Source organism: Camelina sativa, chromosome 13 (genome assembly GCF_030686135.1).
Source record: "Camelina sativa cultivar CO46 ecotype springtype chromosome 13, ASM3068613v1".
NCBI classification, from domain to species: domain Eukaryota; kingdom Viridiplantae; phylum Streptophyta; class Magnoliopsida; order Brassicales; family Brassicaceae; genus Camelina; species Camelina sativa.
The window spans coordinates 11,327,432-11,348,639 of record NC_141892.1 but is presented as its reverse complement, the minus strand read 5'-3'; the positions used below and the strand labels follow the sequence as shown (position 1 = coordinate 11,348,639).

At 36.4% G+C, this 21,208-nt stretch overlaps 5 protein-coding genes across 8 annotated transcripts; 3 read left to right on the top strand and 2 right to left on the bottom strand.

Moving 5' to 3' along the window:
• Positions 1–305: 305 nt before the first annotated feature.
• Positions 306–3,402, bottom strand: LOC104736528 (uncharacterized). The gene is made up of 6 exons (XM_087480057.1): positions 3,021–3,402; positions 2,865–2,920; positions 2,708–2,762; positions 1,431–1,511; positions 1,078–1,336; positions 306–514 (listed from the first exon to the last, which is right to left on the bottom strand). The coding sequence occupies exons 1-5, from the start codon at positions 3,250–3,252 to the stop codon at positions 1,098–1,100; spliced, it is 663 nt and encodes a 220-aa protein (XP_087336183.1). The 5' UTR covers positions 3,253–3,402; the 3' UTR covers positions 306–514; positions 1,078–1,097.
• A 66-nt stretch (positions 3,403–3,468) lies between these two features.
• On the top strand, positions 3,469–6,079 carry LOC104736527 (uncharacterized). The gene has a single exon (XM_010456527.3). It carries the CDS (start codon positions 3,486–3,488, stop codon positions 5,742–5,744), a length of 2,259 nt encoding a protein of 752 aa, XP_010454829.2. The 5' UTR covers positions 3,469–3,485; the 3' UTR covers positions 5,745–6,079.
• A 2,261-nt stretch (positions 6,080–8,340) lies between these two features.
• LOC104738167 (protein RRC1) lies at positions 8,341–15,674 on the top strand. Of its 4 annotated transcripts, none has more exons than XM_087480054.1 (17): positions 8,341–8,860; positions 8,959–9,091; positions 9,265–9,310; positions 9,532–9,592; positions 9,692–9,826; positions 9,944–10,060; positions 10,159–10,324; positions 10,949–11,061; positions 11,246–11,317; positions 11,756–11,977; positions 12,070–12,128; positions 12,237–12,321; positions 12,428–12,565; positions 12,906–13,130; positions 13,215–13,954; positions 14,439–14,602; positions 15,178–15,674. In XM_087480054.1, exons 1-17 carry the CDS (start codon positions 8,786–8,788, stop codon positions 15,477–15,479), a joined length of 2,853 nt encoding a protein of 950 aa, XP_087336180.1. In that variant the 5' UTR covers positions 8,341–8,785; the 3' UTR covers positions 15,480–15,674. The 4 variants fall into 4 exon arrangements, with proteins under 4 accessions (XP_087336180.1, XP_087336181.1, XP_087336182.1 ...); XM_087480056.1 differs by having other exon boundaries at positions 8,526–8,860; positions 10,949–11,151; XM_087480055.1 differs by lacking the exon at positions 9,265–9,310 and having other exon boundaries at positions 8,503–8,860.
• An 8-nt stretch (positions 15,675–15,682) lies between these two features.
• On the bottom strand, positions 15,683–18,349 carry LOC104736526 (putative folate-biopterin transporter 2). The gene is made up of 5 exons (XM_010456526.3): positions 17,371–18,349; positions 17,034–17,293; positions 16,846–16,941; positions 16,599–16,769; positions 15,683–16,514 (listed from the first exon to the last, which is right to left on the bottom strand). The coding sequence occupies exons 1-5, from the start codon at positions 17,735–17,737 to the stop codon at positions 15,903–15,905; spliced, it is 1,506 nt and encodes a 501-aa protein (XP_010454828.1). The 5' UTR covers positions 17,738–18,349; the 3' UTR covers positions 15,683–15,902.
• A 1,106-nt stretch (positions 18,350–19,455) lies between these two features.
• On the top strand, positions 19,456–20,515 carry LOC104738166 (uncharacterized protein At4g26485-like). The gene is made up of 3 exons (XM_087480877.1): positions 19,456–19,603; positions 19,759–19,912; positions 20,338–20,515. Exons 1-3 carry the CDS (start codon positions 19,456–19,458, stop codon positions 20,513–20,515), a joined length of 480 nt encoding a protein of 159 aa, XP_087337003.1.
• The last annotated feature ends 693 nt before the right edge of the window (positions 20,516–21,208 follow it).

Sequence of the window (21,208 nt, the reverse complement as noted above, 5' to 3'; positions counted from 1 at the left end):
ATATGTAATCGAGCCCTATAATGCAGGATTGAACGATAAAGTGTTGGTGTTGGAAGTGACCCAATTAGAGCGCACATAAGATAGGATAGGAACCGGACGGGCACATAAGATAGGATAGGAACCGGACGGTACTTGTTGTCAAGCCACACAACAATTGCTTTTGATACCAAAATAGGCTGCATTGTTTATGCGGCTGGACAAAATAAAATATTCCAGCCCATCTCTTTTTGTTATTTGGTCATAGTTGGATGTGTGACTAAACAAACCCACTTGGATTCTTTTGCATTTTAGACATTATTAATGTATTTTCCGAATATAAATTCGCCAACTTTAAGAGCTTTCAGAAAATAGTTGCTAACAGTAACACAATGCAATGTACAACAGCATACACTATAACACTAACGTGGGTCCAAAAATATAAAAACCCTATCAAAGATGAGTTGCAAAAACCAACTTCTCTGCAATGGCGATGCTGACAAATGCCACAACTACTATCCAGAAAATGTAGCAGCAGCTGCAAACAATGAAGAAGAGAGAGTGTCAAAGGGACTGAGAATTTGCGAAGTAACGGATGCAGGATGCAATGTTACGAAGAGAAAGAACTGAGCCATTATTCCGGCATAGACAGAAATAAATGATGCTGAAAACCTCAAACCTCCACAGTCAGCAAATAAGCAACAGACTGGCACGACGAAAATTAGAGATTGATACTACTTTACTACTTTACTAGCCTAGGAAATTGAAGACATTGATAGCCTAGGAAATCACCAAAATAAACACTACTACTTGACTACTTCCTCACTGACCAACCCTTTATGACTTCAAAGAAAAGTGTCAAAGATACTAGAATTACACCATCAGGAGAAGCAAATAAATCCATAGGGGGAAAAAACCTTATAAAGAGACTAAATTTTTCAAAAGAAATGGACACAAACAGTCTTTGTTATGGGATAGCTGTCGATAAATGTCTATAAGTTTATTAGGAGAAGGTATCTGTTTTTTTCCTGAACGACCACCTAGTTGAAAATTCTAGAGATTTGCTTTCAGTTATCAGAGATAATCAGAAAAGACCATTACCATGATATATTGGTATTACGTCAGGCTGTACCAACTTCAACATCATCTGAACCATCAGCTACAGCCACTAAAGGGCCCTTCAAACCATTTTCATTGTTACCGATAATCTCACGAGCTGCTTTTTCAAGAAAGTCCTTCGCGGCTGACTGAACAGATTGTTTCTCATTTGATTGGTATTTCCTCTTTCTTGCACTTGTTTCCGAATACCTGATCCTGGATTTCTCTCCTTTACTGAGGTCTCTAATGTTTTGCTTTTGGGCTAGATTCATTTAGTAATGAGTGTAAGAGTCACACAAAATCATGAATATAAAGGTAAAGAGAAAGCTGGAGACAAAAACTGCATTTAAACTTACTCGAAGTAAGATCAGGTAGAGAGTGCTCGATGAAACGGGTTGCTGCCTGACGGTTTAAGACAGTAGTCGGGCGCAATGGTTCTACGATATAAACAAGAAACAGATAAGAGATCATTTAGTGGATAAGACATTGAATAAGAGGTAGCAATTCAGTCCCTAACAAAATCAAAATGAATACAAAATTTCCTAATCAGATGAACCTAACATCAACCAAACAAATTAAAATGAAACGATGCGCATAGGTAAATACTTTTGAGTAACTAAGTAGAACTACTCAGCCCATTAGTATCCGATAGCAGACCGACAAAACGATCGTTGTATGAAAGTCCGACGAGGCATTTAAAAAAAAAAAACAGCGCACAAGCGTGACCAATCTAGTAAACACCTTGTACGGAGACATACAAGTTCGTTCGATAAACAAAGAGAAGAGACTAATATCCCCCAGATTCAGATAGCAGACAGGAACAAAAAGTTATACAACAAAAAGTCAACAATTAGCCTCTAGTGAATTCAAATCAAAAAAGTTTTATAAATGGAAGTAAATCCTGACAAAAACAAAGTGAAATATAACTCCATTTAATTAAAAAGTTCTTCAACGGAAAGCGAAAACAGAGAAACTAGCTCTTGAATCTCACTTAAAATTCAAGATAATAGATGGATGCAATAGTAAGGTTACGAAAAGATAAATACAGAACAATGCATTAGGCGCGAGTCATTATGATAAGCCTTCCACTATAGTCACCACTTCAGTAAAAAAAGTTGAACTACTACCCCCCTGCATTTAAGATGGGTACATGCAATACTAAGCATAGATTGAAATAAAAGAAAACAAACGAAGGCAGAGATTCATAATCCCAACAAAAAAAAAAAGGATCAGAAACACAAATTCTCTTAAGAGAGAATGTATCATTCAACAGGTACCCACATGATTCCATTAACCACATGAGAAATGGCTAGCACCTATCAGAAAAATATTCTAAACTGAGCATAATATTCAAAGGTTGCTGAGATATTATATCCCTAACAACACAGGATGCAGCATTTCTCCAATATAAAGAGAAAGTCATATAACTTTCTCCAACACAAGGCAATACAATCACCAATTCAAGTTGAAACAAAATGGCTTTTCTAACCACAGAAACAAAAGTTTAATACCCAAATACTTGTCTTCTCAATCCACATTCAGAGAATGTTAACCCAAATACTTGTGAGAACTAACAATTTTGATCTCTCTCACTCCACAAATCATTTCAGGCACTAGAAAAATCAATCTTTACCTTTACTTTGATCCAAGCACTTCTGAAACTTCTCTCGGTACACATTTATCCGCTCCTACACAACCAATACCACAATCAACAAATCAGCAAAAAAAAACCTTTTTCATTACATTTCCAAAGCATACAGAGTCTACAAAAGACACATAATTACACATACAATTTCAGATTTCACACGATGATCATCAGGATCAACTCCAGTACACCTCAACCTCACTGCAAAACAAAAAGAAAACCACAAATAAATTTCAACATTATCGTAGATAAAACAAACTTCAATGGAAACCAGATTCACAAGAAGAAGAAAGAGAGTTACGTTCGTAAAGAGTAGTGGTTGCATCAGCTAGCAAGTACATAGTCTTAGCTCGTTGCAATGGCTTCATTGCAGCAAGAACCTCTGGCTCAGCTAAAGTAAGCATCTGCTCAAGCTGTGGTTTCAGTTCCTTAAGGTGCGCAACTGTTTGGGTCACAGCTTCAATCGCTGATACCGGAACCACTCCAGCTCCCGCCGCCGCACCACCGCCGCTACTTCCTCCACCTCCTTCCATCTTCAATCGAACCGAGAAATTAAAATTTTGAAAAAGCTGATTGACTGAAGAAACAAACTCGTTGTGTATTACTCAGAGGTTTAAGAATTAGGTTTCCGATTAGTTTCTCTGAGTCTCGCCGATAAGTGTCGAAGATGAAAAGGCGCTAACGAAATCGGAAAGAGTGACCGTCAGCATTATAATCAAATATGGGCCGTTAAAAGGCCTAATTACATTAAGGCCCAGTAAGTGAAATGACTCCATTAAAGACAAAAAGTAGATCAGATCCGGCGGTGATCAGATCGGCGATGGATGGTGGCGACGATGATATGGATTCTCTCTTCGAAGGGATGGAACTTTTCACGCCGGCGTCTCAGCTCGCCGATAACAGTGACAAAAAGGTAAGCTCATCTTCAATTACACAACCGACTCATTCTGAAGATAACGAGACCAAGGCGGCGGAGACGAATGCGACGGCTCCTCAGCCAGATGCGACAGAAGCTTTGGACGAGAATCTGTTTTCAGACTTAACGATTGTGACTCCGGTTCAACACCAGCCTGAGCCGATCGAGTCAGTTATTACTACTACTCATCCATCTCCGGCGAAGAGTTATGGACGTCAGGTGTCACGGAGGAAGAAAAGAGCGGGTGGATTAAGAATAGGATACGGCAGGCACGAGATCAACAATCTCGACGAAGACGAAGATGATTCCGTCAGTCAACAATCCGATTCCGTTAGTCAAGTATCGGATTCCGTCAGTCAAGTATCGGATTCCGTCGCGCAAGTGTTTGATTCCGGTAACCAATCTTTGGACTCCTCTACTCCTCCCGCTGATGTTGCTGTTGTTGTTAGTAATGGTAGCTCGAGGTTAGAATTAGTCAAGGCTCAGATCGAAACGAAGCTGAACCGTGCTCGTGACTTGGCTGCTTCGGTTACTTCTGCACGCAAGAGCGCAATTAAGAAGAGAAGGCAAGCATCTGAGAATCTCAGATTAGCTTCTACTAAGCACGAAGAGCTCGAGAAGCAGCTTGAGGAAGCGATCGAGGCGGAGGATTTCGATGCGGCTGAGAGGATTAGCGAAAGCCTCGCGGCTAAGGAAAGAGATAGGCTAGCTCTGTTGTCATTGCTACGCCAAGCTGAGTCTGATTGTGATGCTATTGAGTCGAGAATGGAGGAGGTTCTTGTTTCTCAGATTGAAGCTGAGGAAGAATCTGCCTCTTTGCTTCGCATGTTTTGCAAAGATGCTGAGAATGATGCTGGATCGATTCTGGATAAGGCAGAAGCTTTTTGTTCAGATGAAATTGAGAAATGGCATTCATGTTCTGAAGATGTTGAGGTTAGAAAAGTCGAATTGGATATAGAATCTGTGGTAGTTGATAATTTTCGGTTGTCATTGAATGGTACTCTTGAGGGATCCGTTGAACAAGATATAAAAGAGAAGGAGATGCTGCGTCAGAAGAAGGAACAATTGTCTGATGAACTTGAGGAGCTGCTTGCTCTGGTGAAGGCAAAGGAGAAGGAGATTGATGAGAACAATTTGCAAATAGAGGAAGTCGAGGAAAAAATTAATAATGTGGTGACTGGCTACAAGGAATTGCAAACAAGTTTGGATAATATGTTAAACAATGTGCAAGCGGGACTCACCCAGATTGATAAGGAAACTGAAGATTTGTCAATGAAAAAGAAAGAGGTTGACGAGTTTGTGGCAGCTGAGAAGGAGAGAGGAGCCAAACTCCGTGATCTTGTCCGTGTTTCAGCAGATGAAGCCTGTGAATATGAGGAAGTTAGTAAATTGCGTGAAGGTCTGATGTCATATGTATCTAAAACTAGAGAAGAGAGAGCTAAGCTTGTAAATATCGAAGAGAAGCTTTCTGAGGAAGTCCAGAAGTTACAAGAGGAGGTTTCTAGTACCCGAGAGTCACTAAAGGAGCAATCTTCTAAAAAGTCGATCATCCAACAGAATATTACATCTTTCATGGATAAAATTATGTTCATAGAGAAAAGGATGCCGGAGCTTGAAGCAGAGAAGAAAGTGGCTGCCTCAACAAGAAATTTCAAAGAAGCTGGAAGAATAGCTGCAGAAGCCAAGTCCTTAAATCTTGAAAAGGATAAGATACAGATGGAAACAGGAAAAGCCAACGCTGAGCTCGAAAAAGCAGAACATGAGATTGAAGAAACCATCAAGAGGCTACAAGAGATAGAGGTGTTGATTCTGTCAAAAGAAAAAGAACTGGCTATCAGTAGATTCCAGAGGTTGCGGATTGACAGTGGCACTGCAAAAGCAGAGAGTTCAGCTGCTCTGGAACTGAGCGACCTCGAAGAAGCTAATCTTCTACTTGAGGAAGCGCAAGAAGCAGAATCTGAGGCAGAGAAGCTCAAACTCACATGCGGCCTCAAAGAGGAAGAAGGAGAAGAAGAGGCAAAATCTTATGAAGTTTTTGTCTCGATGGAACTCATAGCCACCGTTGGTCTGAAAAAATTACAAGAACTAACGGAATCTGTTCCATCTTAAACTCTGAAGCTGCTTCCAGGTTCAATCATAGTGACTAAAGGAATCATCAATGGTTTATAGATTTATCAACATCATTTACCCTTCATAACGCAGTCCACATGTATGTTTTTGTTTTTTGTTTTCGGGATCCACCTTTGATTGATTGGTTGTTCAAAGAAAAGAGTGCAAGCTTATTCAATTTAAAATGTTGGGGATACAGGAGAAGGTTTTAGAACCACCATAAAGAAATATGTTGGAATGTAATTTCTTTGTTTTGTTCATTTGGGTACGTTGTGGTCAACGTCTTTGTAATATAAGATTTTGAGAATTGGGTACTATAAGAAGTCTTATCAACCTCTCCGTAATGGGTACTATAAGAAGTCTTATCAAACCTCTCTAGTTCTTGGATGCGGTGATTTACATTGATACTAATTTAGCATTGTAGCTTAGGAATCACTACAATGATCAGTGATCACTACTTAAACATCAGCTGCTGCCGATAAAAAAAAAAGTTGATTTGACAAGAGAATTTGCAAAAAAAAAAAAAAAAACTCTCTTTTTCTATACCATTTTTGCAATAATTTCTTATTGTGTTGTCCATTTTCAATAATACATTATTTTAGGTACAAAATAACTAAATTCTAAACCTTAATTTTTAAATATTAAACCCTACCCTTTTAAAATTATATCTAAATGTAAAATAGGAAAATACAAACTTAAAATAAAATTCAAAAATTAATTTAATATATTATAATTGTGTAAAAAAGAGCAAAAAAGAAAATGGCCAAAAAGGTTATTTTTGAAAAAGGTATTTACAAAAGGGCATTTCTATCAATTTCTCTTATATCATATGATTTTAGGTGATTGAAATTTTGTTTTTATTTAAATAAAAAAATCCATTTAGATAATTATTTTATTTATATAATTATGAATTTCAAATAAACAGATAATAATGTATGAAATTGAGTTTATTCAAATCATGACGCATGTTAAGTAAAGTTCCTAGTTATCATTTTTTTTTTACCTTTTTAGTTGTTTTTAATAATATATTTTTAAACTACAAAGTAAAAGAAAAAAATGAAATAACTAAAATATATTATTGTAGTTTAAAAATATATTATTAAAAACTAATGTTTAATTTATATATAAAATTTCATTTTTCCAATTTGATTTGTTATTTATTTTTGAGATTTTGTTAGAAATGTCCCTTTTGAGATATTATTTTTCAAATACCCATTTTTGGTTCTTTTCATTTTTATCGTCTTTTGTACAATTACAATATGCTAAATTAATTTTTACAATTTTTTTAGGTTTGAGTTCTCTACTTTACATTGACGGAATAGTTTTAAGGGGTATGATATAGTATTTGGTGTTTAGGGTTTAGAATTTAGTCATTTGGTATATAGAAAATGTGTATTTTTGAAAATAGACACCATAAAAAGGTATTTTTAGAAGATAAAAAATGATATTTTGAAAAGTGACATAGAAACAAGTATTTTTCATTTTTTGAAAATTAGAAATGTATTTTTCCTTTTTATAAAATAACTAAATTAAAGAGATTAATATTTGACATTTTTATCTTCAATGACTTTTTATCATTAGTGATGATATAGCCATTGACAAAAATAAATCACAAATTTCTAAAATATATTTATCATATCAATTGTATCAGAAATAACCAAAATAACATGGACAAAATAGACAAATATATCAGAAAACCAATCGCACTCTAATATTTAATATATGGTATTATGAAAACTTGTACAAATTTTGTGGTGAATTTTAAAAACTAATTAGGCGAGTGATGTTGATAAACTTAGCATAGACCAAAATAATCAAATTTCTAAATATATGAAATCACGAATTAACTAACAAACTCTAATTCTAATATGTAAAAGTGAATATAAGAGACCTACTCTAAATCACTCTCTAGCTCTCTAATTTCCTATTTCTCTTATTAAAAAGAGTAAACTAAATAGTAATAATTTAAATTTGTTATTTACCACAGATTATATGTTGTTATTTCTGATAAATATATATTTTCTCTGTTTCATTTAGATAGAAATCGATATACAAATACGCGAATGGAAAGAAAAGTTGGAGAAATTGGGCTGAACTTCATCAATAATAATTTGGGGTTTTTTTTGGAACTATATTATGATTACTGCTCTTATTGATTTCAGATCCCTGCGTATTTTACACACAAACATGATAGACAACATAGTGAGGAGAGTAAACCAAACTTAATTCGATCCGTATTAAAACATGTTTGGGATGCTTGCTGGACTTTGGACTTAATGAAGAACTTTCAATCCAAGAAGTCATGTATATCATGGAGAGAAAAGCAATGAATGATGTGGTGGTGATGCTTTATATAGGTAAAAATTGATATTAAAGTACGTGAATGAAAGAAAAATAAAATAATTTAAATATGTGGGTACACTATATTATTTCAAAACTAATGAAATTGTTTGAATCTCATATAATTTCTTAAATAAATGAATCAATAAAACTTTGTAATCTACGGTATAAAGATTAAACCATCGACAAAAAAAAGAAAAAAAAATTAAACCATCAAATTGCAGATAAAAAAAATGCAATGAGAAAATAATTTAACAGAATTTTTTTGTGTGGAATATCAATGTTTTTTTCTCTCTGAAGCATTATCAATAATTAAACTTCGAAATTCCACAAGAGACGACTGAATAAATTTGATTGAATAATGAATATTATGATTTATTTTCGTGTTAAAAAAAAAGAGAGAAAGTAATAATATTATGATTTATCTAATATTTTTTTTTTAATTTATTCAATCTGTTTTTTTTTAAGCTCGTCCTGTATGTGTTCTCTCTTCAAGCCCTAGCTTCTTTGATCAATCCATCGTCACCCTTGTCGATTCCTCCAAACCCTAGTTTTAAATCCGAATCAGAATCCCTAGTTATCGTATCTTTCTACTTTGATCTTTCTCAATCCTCTATTAGGAGGCTTCCCAGTCTCGTCAACGAGGGTTTTAGCCAGCGCGCGGTTACAAGCTTCCCCAAGAGAAGTTGGATGCTGAAAAAATGAGTTCATTCTCGATTAATCGAAAGAAGACGCCATTCCAGAAACATAGAGAAGAAGAAGAAGCTCGGAAGAAGGTTTGTATCTCTTCCTTGTTCATGAGTTGAAATTTCAATCGAATTTGTTCATGGAAGATTGATTTAATCGATGTTTTTTTTTTCGATCTTTATCGTAGAAAGCTGAGGACGAAACGGCTCGTTTGTATCAAGAATTCGTGGAATCGTTTCAAGGAGATAGTGCAACTACTAAGACTTTTGTTCGAGGTGGGACGATTAATCCAGGAGAGAAGCCTAAGGTTGATTCTGAAGGTTAGTCTTTGAAGAGAATGCTACGGTGTTGTTGTTACCCTTGCCTCTCTTTGTGTGTACTTTTTTTTTTTTGTTTATGGGTGTCAAAATGGTTAGAGCGATGCTTTGATTATATTGGGAAACACATTAATAAGAGTATGGACCTTTTTTTTCTATGCGTTCGCGGATGGCAGGTGAAAAGTCCAAAGATGGGGGTTCCATTTCAAAGAAGGGGAGTAGGTAAAACTGATTGCTTTCGTTTTCGTGATTTTGTTGATGAGTATACTACTTTTGGTATGCTTGTTACATGGTTGAGTAGAGTTCCATTAGCTGAGGTCTTCATGCTTTATTGCTAAACGTTGGGTCTTAGGAATGATGTTCTTTGGTTATTGCTTGATAAGTTGGAAATCCTTGTGTGTATTCTTGTGTATAGAAGATTATCTTTCACGTGATCTATGCAGGTATGTTCCCTCTTTCCTTCCACCACCACTGGCGTCTAAGGGTAAAGAACCGGAGAAGAAGGTTAGTAGCATGGCTTTTGTCACTGTAAATCTCTTTTTGAATGGGTTCTTTGTTTGAAGCAGCAATGGGGTTGTAAATTCATTTATTTCATCTTTCTAGAGGGAAGAGGAGAGGCCTAAGGAAAGAGAAAAGGGAAAGACTCGAAATATAGATCATTTCATGGAGGAGTTAAAACGCGAACAAGAAATGAGAGAAAGAAGAAACCAGGATCGTGACCGTCAGGGCGATAACTCGGTTAGTTCATCATACTCTTGCACTCTCTTCATCGGTGGTCTACTCTCATATTAACTCTGGCACTGTTTTTTAGAGCGATATCCCCTGCTTTCTGTACTAAAATTATTCTGTCTTCAGCCATCTAGCCGCTTTGATGAGCTACCTGATGATTTTGATCCCAGTGGAAGGCTAGGATCGTTTGACGATGGTGACCCACAAACTACGAATCTCTATGTTGGGAACCTTTCCCCAAAGGTATTTTTTTTTTTTTTTTTCTTACTTGGATTCATGTGTTGTTTCTCTTGCCAACAATTTCTTAATATTCATGAGGTATAATCTATATGCTCACGTAGGTTGATGAGAATTTTCTTCTGCGCACTTTTGGAAGATTTGGGCCCATAGCTAGTGTCAAGATTATGTGGCCAAGAACAGATGAGGAGAAGAGGCGACAAAGAAACTGTGGCTTTGTTTCCTTCATGAATAGGGCTGATGGACAAGCTGCAAAAGATGAAATGCAAGGTTAGCTAGCCTCTTTTCCTCTAAGTTCTATTGTACTGGGCTAGAATCATTTGCTAAGTAATGTGTGATATATGATATAAAATCTAAAAATGGATAATTGAACAAGAAATGGCTTTAGGCTCTATACTTTGTAAAAGCATATTAGTTCGAGTACTGCACTTAAAATGGATAATTGAACAAGAAACGGCTTTAGGCTCTATACTTTGTAAAACCATATTAGTTTGAGTACTTCACTTCAACAAAATTTGATTGGTTTTGTATGTGTAAAGCCTGTGTCAGTGTCAAAGAAATATGTAACCAATATTCAATACAAGGCATGCATTAGCATTTAGTTTTAGTCACTAGTACTGCCTTACTTTGGAACCTTTTCTTTTGTTTATTCATTGATGCAGTTTCTTCCGGCTCTTCTTTCTTCATCATTACTGCTTAGTGTTGGCACCTTTTCTTTGCTTTTCTTTTTTGATTGTTTCATATACTCGGTGGTTGATCAATGTTAGAAACTAGTGACCCTTCTGGCACTATTGACTAGTCTATCTATGTTTCACTGGTTTTGTACTTACTATACATCCTGATTGCATGTGACAATGTTAAAGAAAGTTATGAAGGAAATTTTCAATTTTACAGGCATAATCGTGTACGAGTATGAACTTAAAATTGGATGGGGTAAAGCAGTATCTCTACCATCACAAGCATTACCCGCTCCACCACCTGGACATATGGCTATTCGGAGTAAGGAGGTTTGTAATGCATCTTGTGCTGCTCTTCTAGATACATTTTTCTAAATCTATTCGCTAACCTAAGAATGGGCCTGATCTCTCAATTTAATGGTATTTCCTTGGCATTTTTTGCACAAAATTTATTGACATCCAGTTTTATATCTGTTTAGTGTAACTATAAAATATCATCTATATTCTTTGGCAGGGCTGCAACTTGGTTTTTTCTGGTCAAACGGGTCCACCAATAACTTCTGTTCCAAATCAAAACTCTGAGCTGGTATGTAAACTTGGTTACACTTACACATGGCTTGAATTGGTTCTTTATATGTTATTGATATTCTAGGAAGGCGTTGAATTACTTTTTTTAGTTCAGAAATGGTACTGTTAAGTTCCAGGATTGATTGTTATTACTTCTTGAAGTAATGTTAGACGGAAGCAGAACTAAAAACCAAACTTGAGATCAATTCTATTTCTAGTGCATCCTATACTTTCCCAGAACCCCCCCCCCCCCCCCCCCCCCCCCCCCAATGGCCCCAAACCAGTGCCCAAATACTCAGAAACTTCTCAATACTTAAGGCTTCTCTCTTGTTTGTAAATGAACCTGATTCGACTAACTTGCTGATGTGGCACATGTAGTTGACGTCTTGACGACACTCTTATCCGCTACCTATCTTTAGTAATCATATTCCAAATGAACCTCTCTTTCGTGGAACAGGTTCTTACCCCTAATGTTCCGGATATCACTGTTGTTACTCCTGAGGACGAGCACCTCAGACATGTCATTGATACAATGGCTCTGTATGTTCTGGATGGTGAATGTGCTTTTGAACAAGCTATCATGGAGAGGGGCCGTGGGAATCCAATGTTTAAGTTTTTGTTCGAGCTTGGCTCGAAGGAGCATACTTACTACGTCTGGAGACTCTATTCCTTTGCTCAGGTACATTTTGATTGTTATATAATTAGGCATATCTTAGATTCTCCTTGAGCTTTACATTTTCATAAGCTGATGAATATTTTTGCGTTGTTTAGGGTGATACACTTCAAAGGTGGAGAACAGAGCCGTATATCATGATAACTGGTAGTGGAAGGTATTGTAACTTGCCGACGGTGAAACTGATCCGGGTGTTCGGTTGGGTTGGTTCACCTTTGCATATGACATCTGGTGTATTAACACTGTCTATTTACTCTTATTGCAGATGGATACCGCCACCTCTGCCTGTAACTAGGACCCAGGAGCTCGAAAAAGAGTCTGCCAGCACATATGCAGCGGGAAGAAGCAGGGTAATCTTCTTGCAGTCTCACTTCTGTTTTATTTATTTCTTTTTTTTTTTGCTCGCCAAGTTGTATTTTGGTTGTGCGGAATATCTCACTCTGGTAAATTTTACAGCGTGCGGAAGTTGAGAGGACTCTGACCGATCCCCAGAGGGATGAGTTCGAGGACATGTTGCGTAACCTTACTTTAGAAAGGAGTCAGATTAAAGAAGCTATGGGTTTCGCTTTAGATAATGCAGATGCAGCTGGAGAGGTATTATATGTTAGTTATATTCGGTACATTTGAGTTTACGGAAGATCCTACAATTCATACATATCAGTCAAAGGCTTTTACATATAATTTAATCCTGATTTATTATAAAAATTTCTGAAGATTGGTTAATTTGTATGCAGTAGTTTCAAAATGCATTTTACACATAACATATTTAGAAAAATAACTTGTTATTAGACCAAAATCAGATGTTTTTCCAGTTGATTGTATCTTCAGATTTTTTTCTTTCTAGATACCACAAAGAATACTGAAATGAATTACTCGTTGTAAAATAGATATTCAAATGCCTTTCCCTGCTTATCTATGTGTACTTATTCCACAGGTTGTTGAAGTTTTGACGGAGTCCTTGACCCTAAAAGAGACCTCAATTCCAACTAAAGTTGCTAGACTCATGCTAGTGTCTGATATTCTTCATAATAGCAGTGCACGTGTTAAAAATGCATCTGCGTACCGAACCAAATTCGAAGCAACTCTACCCGACATAATGGAAAGCTTCAATGATCTGTATCGAAGCATAACTGGAAGAATTACCGCTGAGGCTCTAAAAGTACTGTCAGAAAGAAAAATTAATCCTTGATGGTTTTCCGTCCCTTGTAATATACTGTTCTAAACTCATTCTGAAATTTTGCAGGAACGGGTTCTCAAAGTACTGCAAGTATGGGCAGATTGGTTTCTCTTTTCAGACGCATACATATATGGACTACGTTCCACATTTCTCCGATCAGGAGTATCTGGTGTTACCTTATTTCATTCTATATGCGGTGATGCACCCGAAATAGAGAACAAAAGTTCCGTTGACAACAAGAGTGATATTGGTAAGATCAATCCAGATGCTGCGCTGGCAATAGGCAAAGGAGCTGCAAGGCAAGAGCTGATGGATTTACCGATCTCTGAGCTTGAGAGACGTTGCCGGCACAACGGACTGTCTCTTGTAGGAGGTAGAGTAATGATGGTTGCCCGGCTACTAAGCCTTGAAGACACAGAGAAACAACGTGGCTATGAAGCAGTGGATGAAATTTCAAAGCATCATCCGCAAGACCATTCGACTTGGGAAGAAGTTAAGAGTGAGCGGGGGCATATCAAGAACAGCTACGCAGAAGTTGAAATGAAAGAGCCTATGAATCTTCCTACGACAATACCAATCCCACAGCCTGAGCTGAAAGCCTTTGTGGCAAAAGAGAGGAATGACCTCATATTGCCAGCTTCAAAATGGGCGAGAGACGATGACGAAGCTGATGATGAACAAAAAAGGAGCTCCTCTTCAGGAAGTGACAATACTGGTGGGATAACTTTCAAGGCTGATGACGAGGATCTCAAGGGTAATGATTGTGTCCGCGCCCAACCTGACAATGGAATGGATGAGGAACAAAGGTATGATCAATGAATCTGCTTTTGGAAAGATATAAGGAAAGTAAATTAACCTGGCACAATATGGATAAAAAAAACACCAATTGCATTATTGCTTCATCTTGGTGCTTGAGCATCAAAAATAACAAAGAATAGCTCGAAAAGTTCCAGGAAAGAGGAACATCAGCGTAAGGGTAGTCTATATTAGTGAGGGATGTGTGTTCTTTTGAACTTAAAAAGATTTGGGGTTTATAGAGTACACAATATTTGGTATTTTAGCTCTTACCCTCTTAAGGTAGATAACTGATGCTATAGAAACTTTTGGGCATACGCATCAATTGTATATACCCGGATTTGTCGAAGCCCATAGTCACATTCATGAGTTGGCACCGATACTGTAATGTTTACAAGAAAAGATGAGAACTTACCTTAACTAGAAGTTGCTATTCAATTGTATAATTTTAAGCTCGGTAGACTTCTCCCTTGACCTGTTTTTTTGTTACTGCAGACAAAAGCGTAGACGCATAGAAGTTGCTTTAATAGAGTATCGTGAAACTCTTGAGGAACAGGGGATGAAAAACTCCGAGGAGATAGAGAGAAAAGTAGAAATCAACAGAAAAAGGCTTGAAGTTGATTATGGCTTATCAGGACCTAACGAGGGCAACAGAAATCGTAAGTTCTTACTTCACTCGCATCAAACATATACTCTTCTTTTGTTTTGGGAAAGGTTGTTATTTTTCTCCATGTCCATTTGATGCAACAATGGGCGAAACTTGTCCTACTTTCTTAAATTTAGGGCAAGTATTTGAAGCCAGTTTTTTTTCCAAAAATCTCTTCTGTAATTTACAAATATTTTGCCTTTGTTTTTGTGTTGGTGATTCGGAAAAAGAAACGTGAAATTTGAATTACTCGTTCCACTGATTGAATTCTTGGATAGCTAACAACTAAGAACTAATTGCTTCCTTTTATATCCTCTCTAGTGTTTGTATTTAGAACTCTTTAAGTTGCCTGTGCTCTCTTGCACTTTTGTTGGTGTCGAACTTAGCATGCATGTTTCTTGCTTTAGCTTTGATTTTGATTATCCATGTATTTAGGGTGTCTTTTTTTGTTTTCCTACTGCTTCCTCTTTTCTTGAAATGGTTTTATCACGGAGACTGGCAGCATCTGGTGTATTCCAGGACATGGCCAATGTTCATGTTGATCCAATTGACCCTTCTTATAAATTTAAGCATTGATCCTAACTGCAGAGAAATCAATAGTAGAGCGGAAGGAGAGGCGAGAAGATTCTCGAGAATCTTCTAAAAAGCGGCAACGTGGGGAAAACAAGAGCCAAAGTCCGCCGCGGAAATCATCAACCAGGGAGAGGGAGAGAGATCATGACTTGGACAGAGACAGGGATAGGGACAGAGAGAGACACAGAGACAGAGACAGGCAACATGATTTGAACAGGGATAGAGACCGACGTGAAAAAAGTTCAAGCCACGATCGAGATGATCATGATAGAAGCAAAGATAGAGACAGGGACTGGCGCAGACGAGGCACGAGATAATGATACGATTATGCTTGTTTCTCACCTCATGGTTTGTTCTTTGCATTACTGGAAATTATCTTCCTATGAAAAAGATTTTAACCCTTTCGTGTTTCTAAATCCAGAAGATATGTAGAGCACTTGTCCCCAGACACAGCTTGTAATTGTGTATTCAAATTTCTGAAAGATTCCTCATTCATTGTTTCTTCTGCAGAATTCACATGTTTTGTTCTTGAGAAACTATTTTAGATATGGAAGAAGATTAGGCCCCTAACTTCACTAAAGATGTTTTCTTTTACACCAAAAAAAGAAAAAAACACAAACTTGTTATGTATTCAGAGAAAAATGTAGTGCCATTTGCACTTTCCACAGTACTAGAAGTAAAAGTTGGTAGAAGCTGCTGAAAAAAAGTCGAAGCATTTGCTTCAAACACTAACTATAAAGCTATCTTCTATCAACAGAATGAACAAGAGATGCCAACTCCAAATTCCGAGTTCCATCTTTCTCGTCTTCCTCTTCTTCCGAAGAATCCTCACCCATTATCTCATCCGGTAGCTTGAACGTATTCTGATCTCCCTTAGGCACAAGAAACAGAAAACAGAGCGGCGAAAGTCTCATCACGTTTCTAACCAAAACGGCAAGCCAGAGGTTACCAAACTCATTCCGAGTCACTTTAAGGACGTGCAACAATATTCCCCCGAGCCAAGATGAGGTCATGAGGCCTGCATTGTCGATTGACATTAGCAATGCAAAGAAAGTCCCTTCAATACCGTGAGGACAAAGCTTTGAAGTGAGTACGAGTAGCGGCATCCATTTCAGGCGACCGATCATCTGAGAAACTATCTCGTCAACTACTATGAAGAGATAATCCGGTAAACCAAATTTCAAGTTGAGACGTAGCACAAGAATAAGGTCAAGCATTCCGGACAAAGCAAAGAGAAGTTGAGTCCACAAACATAAGCTACGGAACGGATGATCCTTTAGCACTAGCTGATACAACATTGCTGCTAGAATCGACCCGATTGAACCAATTGAGAGAATGAAACCAACTGTTTCCTGAAACAAAACCAGAGAACCACTCAACATATTAGGCATTTTCAGATGGATTCTAAAAATAGAAACTTCTTGTTTTGGGATTACCTGAGCAAACAAAGGACCATCCTTTGAATCAGTGAACCAATAAAAAAGACCTTCATGAATGTTCAAACCAAAAGTAAGGGAAATGTACATATACAGACTCGGACGCCACACATCTGAGCACTTCATTGTCCTCCACATCGCTTTCCCTGCATCTGTGAATTTCTGGTGTACCTGAAACGATACAACCAAGAGTCAATAATCACATATTGCTACGAATCAAACTAGTTCAAGATAGAAAAAAATTTACCTGTTTGTAAGAGAAACCAGGAACATGGGGCTCATTAAACACAATCCCGACTACGGATACTAACGCGAATGGGAATGTCAGCAACCCAAACACACCCTAATGTCAGTAAAACAAGCCAAACACAGAATTAGAGAGGAATCATGAATAACAAAGATCACAGTAGACACTAGACAAGACAATTAGCTAACCTTGGAGCCAACAAAATGAACTAAGATGCCACTCATGAAAAAACCAAGAAGTGCTCCAATAGAGGAGCTTAAACTACATAAGCTCTGCATATCCGATGCAAGAGAAGGGTGTTTGATACTGTTGTAAGCAGTGCAAGCATCAATGGTCACATCCGCTATCGCCATTGCAGCACTTGATATTGTCATCCATAACAGTGCCAAGTAAAGATGTAGATTACTATGAAGTGATATGAAGAACAAAGAAACCACTCCAAGCACCCCTGCAAAGACACACAGAAAACATATTAATTAACGAGACAGTTGCAGAGAATTAGGTCCGTTTTCGAGTGATATTTACCAGCTAAGATGAAGTAAGGTCGTCTGTGGAAACCAAAGATGGGAAGAACATCAGTGAGAATGCCCCAAAGAGGCTTAATGATCCATGGAATCTTAGTGATTGCAGTGAGAGCTTGAGATTCAGAAGGCTGAACCTTTTGAACATCTTTCATGTAATACTCTGTAGCTACACGACCCAATGAACCACCAAGACCTTGGTTTACTCCGTACAGTGAGACCACACCAAACACAAAGCTCCAGTGAAGCTCTGATGACAACATCTTTAGCCACCGCACTGGACCACACACCACATTACGGAAATGGCTTTCTTCTCCTTTGACCACACGGACGGATCCGCCGTTTTCCAGGTTTTGCTCTTCTACTACCATATCTGTAAGGAGTGAAAGATTCAAGATTTGAGTTTTGAGCTCAAATATTGAAACTTTTGATGTGGGTTTGGTCTGAAAATAAAAAACAGATCCAAGGAACAGAGTTGTCTGAAGTGGGTACTTCTTGGACTGGATAGAGCTCAGATCATAGAAAAGAAAGGATGAATCTTTTGATGTAAAGCAAGTAAAAAAAAAACAAAGATTTGGGAATCAAAAAGGATGAATCTTGAATCCAAAGCTCAAAAAACAAGAATGAAATTGGCACGCATGAAGCTTCGTTGACCTGTTTTGGTATGAAGCATAAATGCCCATTGAACTATAATAGAAGATTAGAAGCTGCAAGCAGTGAAATGGTTAAAGAAATGAAAGAATAAAACTCAGATCAGAGAGAGACGAAATGGAAAAGGTCAAGCTTTTGCTGCTAAAATGTTTGACCATAACACAACACACACATCTTTTGTTTGTCTCTTGCTAAGAACATTCTTGTCTATTTTTCCCCCAGCTTTTTTTTTTTTTTTGGGCAATATTTAACTGATAATTGAATTAAAAGGTCTTTTTATTCATTAGAAACAAAAATTGTAAGGTTTAACGATGAAATTTATTTTAAAGCTTAGTTTTGCATCAAAGTCACCATAACTAACCTAATACTTCATTAATACTTTTGACTTTTCCTTTTTTTCATCTATACTACTATTTATTTTAAATTGCTGAAGTCCTAACTCCTACGTAAGAATTTGTAGATTTGTAATTAAAATTACGTTAAGTAAATACAGTGTATCTGAAATTATTTGTAAATTATGTTATATTATATGCAATACACGTTCATAAAAAAAATATTTGTTTGCATTCGACTGAAAAAAATAAAGAAATATAAGCTTTTCCGAGATAAGTAAGGCAAACAAAGGAACAGAACATTTCATTAACCTAGTATCTTTCTTCTTTATGAACGTGTCCGGACACCGTTGGATCAAAATAGATCTTGTCACCACTACTTCTCGACTGAGTTTGATATACCAAAAAGTCTATTTTCATTTCTTTATAACAGGAAAATAGCATATCCCATTCCCAGCATCTTTGGGATGTTGTCACCATTATTATTAAGTTATATAGAAATAGACAAAAATAGCTTTGCCACCAACTACTACCTGTTTACTCATTATTATATATTATTTTATTTGATAATGATATATATATTTTTCTAATGATATTTTTAATTGTTAATCTTTCGTTTCTAATGATAATGATATTTTTTTTCCAAACTTTCAGTTGATTTTTCAAAGTTTTATCAAGCACAAGATGCATATATTGTAAACAAGGTTTTTTTGGTTGAATAAAATTTGCATTCAATAAAGAAAGAAAACAAGCTTTAAAAAATCCTACTACAAGAAAAAAAAGTTGTCATCATGTGTATTATTTTTTAAATATGAATCTTTACCAAGAAGGTTTTTAGTTTTTTCATCACTAGCTAGAAAAAGAATGTAAAATGAGCAAGTCACTTCTTCGTATATGTGTAAGATGATACTAATATTAGTACTGACCAGTGATGATCCTAAGTAAAATAAAAAATACAAAGAACTTTTGAACCAAAAAAAAAAACGTTTGACTCTCTTCTTCATACGATGTCATGTGTTCTTCAAAGTACATAAATGATCACAAAGTTCGAAAAGACAAGTGTATATAAGGACATGGTGTAAAATTGAAAACATGTAGATGTTGAAATGGATAATCAGGAATCTAAAAAGTTAAGACAGTATAACAATAAGCAAATACTTGTGGTCGGAGAAGGAGATTTTTCATTTTCTTTATCTCTAGCCAAAGCCTTTGGTTCTGCCACCAACATCGCTGCAACATCTCTTGACACTCGAGGTAAGAGTAAATCTAAAATCATGCATCAATCATTCTCTAAAATTTGTTTTTTATTGTTTTTATCTGAGATAATAGATAATCATTATCACATGAAAATTCAACAATATCTTTATTCAGTCTTGTGATTATATATATGGTATATATGTTTGCGGTAGAGCTAGGGCGTAACTACAACAATGGAAAAGCGAACGTGGATGAGTTGGAGAGACTTGGGTGCACCGTGGTCCGTGGTGTTAGCGTACACTCCATCACCTCAGACAATCGTGTAGCTCGATACGATGTTATCCTCTTTCATTTTCCTCATGCAGGGTAAGGTTTATGTCGTGAGATTGAGAGCTTTTTACACCATGTGTATGTACGTATTGGCGTATTGCAAATAGAGATGGACAAAATATATAATCCGAAATGCTCCTACATTAGGATTATATATGAATCATGATCTCAACATATGATCTAGAACTCAACAAGATCTGCGTTTTCAAATCTTCATGGAAATCAAGTAGAAAAGTTTCACATGACATTTTTAATTTAAGTTCTTTTTTTTTTAATCTTTAACTTTCATTTATTTTTTTTGTGTTTAACTTTTTAATGCATTTGGCTACATGAGGATGGGGGCACTATCTTAAAATTCTAAAGGACGATCGTTTTGTCCATTGCTAATTGCAACACTTAATCTTTTTTTTCTGTTTATTATTGGTAATATATTGTTCAACATTTGCGTGTACAATTCACAGGAAACACCATGAGGTATTAAGAAGTTTTATGGAGAGTGCGAGAGAGATGGTGAAAGACGAAAATGGAGAGATTCATGTCACTCATAAGACAATATACCCATTTGACGAGGGGGATATCAAGGCTCTAGCTAAAGAGACGGGGTTACGTTTAATCGAGCAAATACAATTTAGCAAATGAGGATTTCAGGGATACTCCTACCCGATTAGAAGTGGAATTAATCGTGATTGTAGGTCTCCTACCCGATTTCATGTTTAAGAAATAGCATCTTGTTTTTAATTATTGCTCTTCAATTCACTAATCTTCACAGCTTATTGTGGTGACAACTGAACATTGTAATGCAAACATTAGGATAAGAGTTTTGACATTCGATATCCACTTTGAGGCATTGATGATTCGTCAACATAAAAAGAAACAAGCCACACAATAATAATAATATCAGCCGTAGATTGCAAAATACGACATAGATTTAGTGTGAAGGATTCTAAATTGCAAAAATAGGACATAGATTGCTTCCGTACCAATTAAGTTTTTGTAATAATAATACAATTAGTTTTAAATGACTATTTTCTGATATAGTCCAACTGAAATCCAAACAGATATAGAAAACTCGAAAAGCCAATGAGAGAAAAAATGTATTGTAAGAGGATGGTGACAGAGTAGTGAAATTGACACTCACCACTTCTTTGATTCAGATAGGTATCATTTGAACTAGAGAAAAGCTAAAATTAGGTGGTGGTTATAGAGGAGAGATATAACAAGAGGATATATGTGTAAATTAGTAGGTACAAAACCCTTATGTATAGAACTATAAATGTTGTACACAATACACATCAATAGAAAGCATTTCCTTACATGGTATCAGAGCAGCAA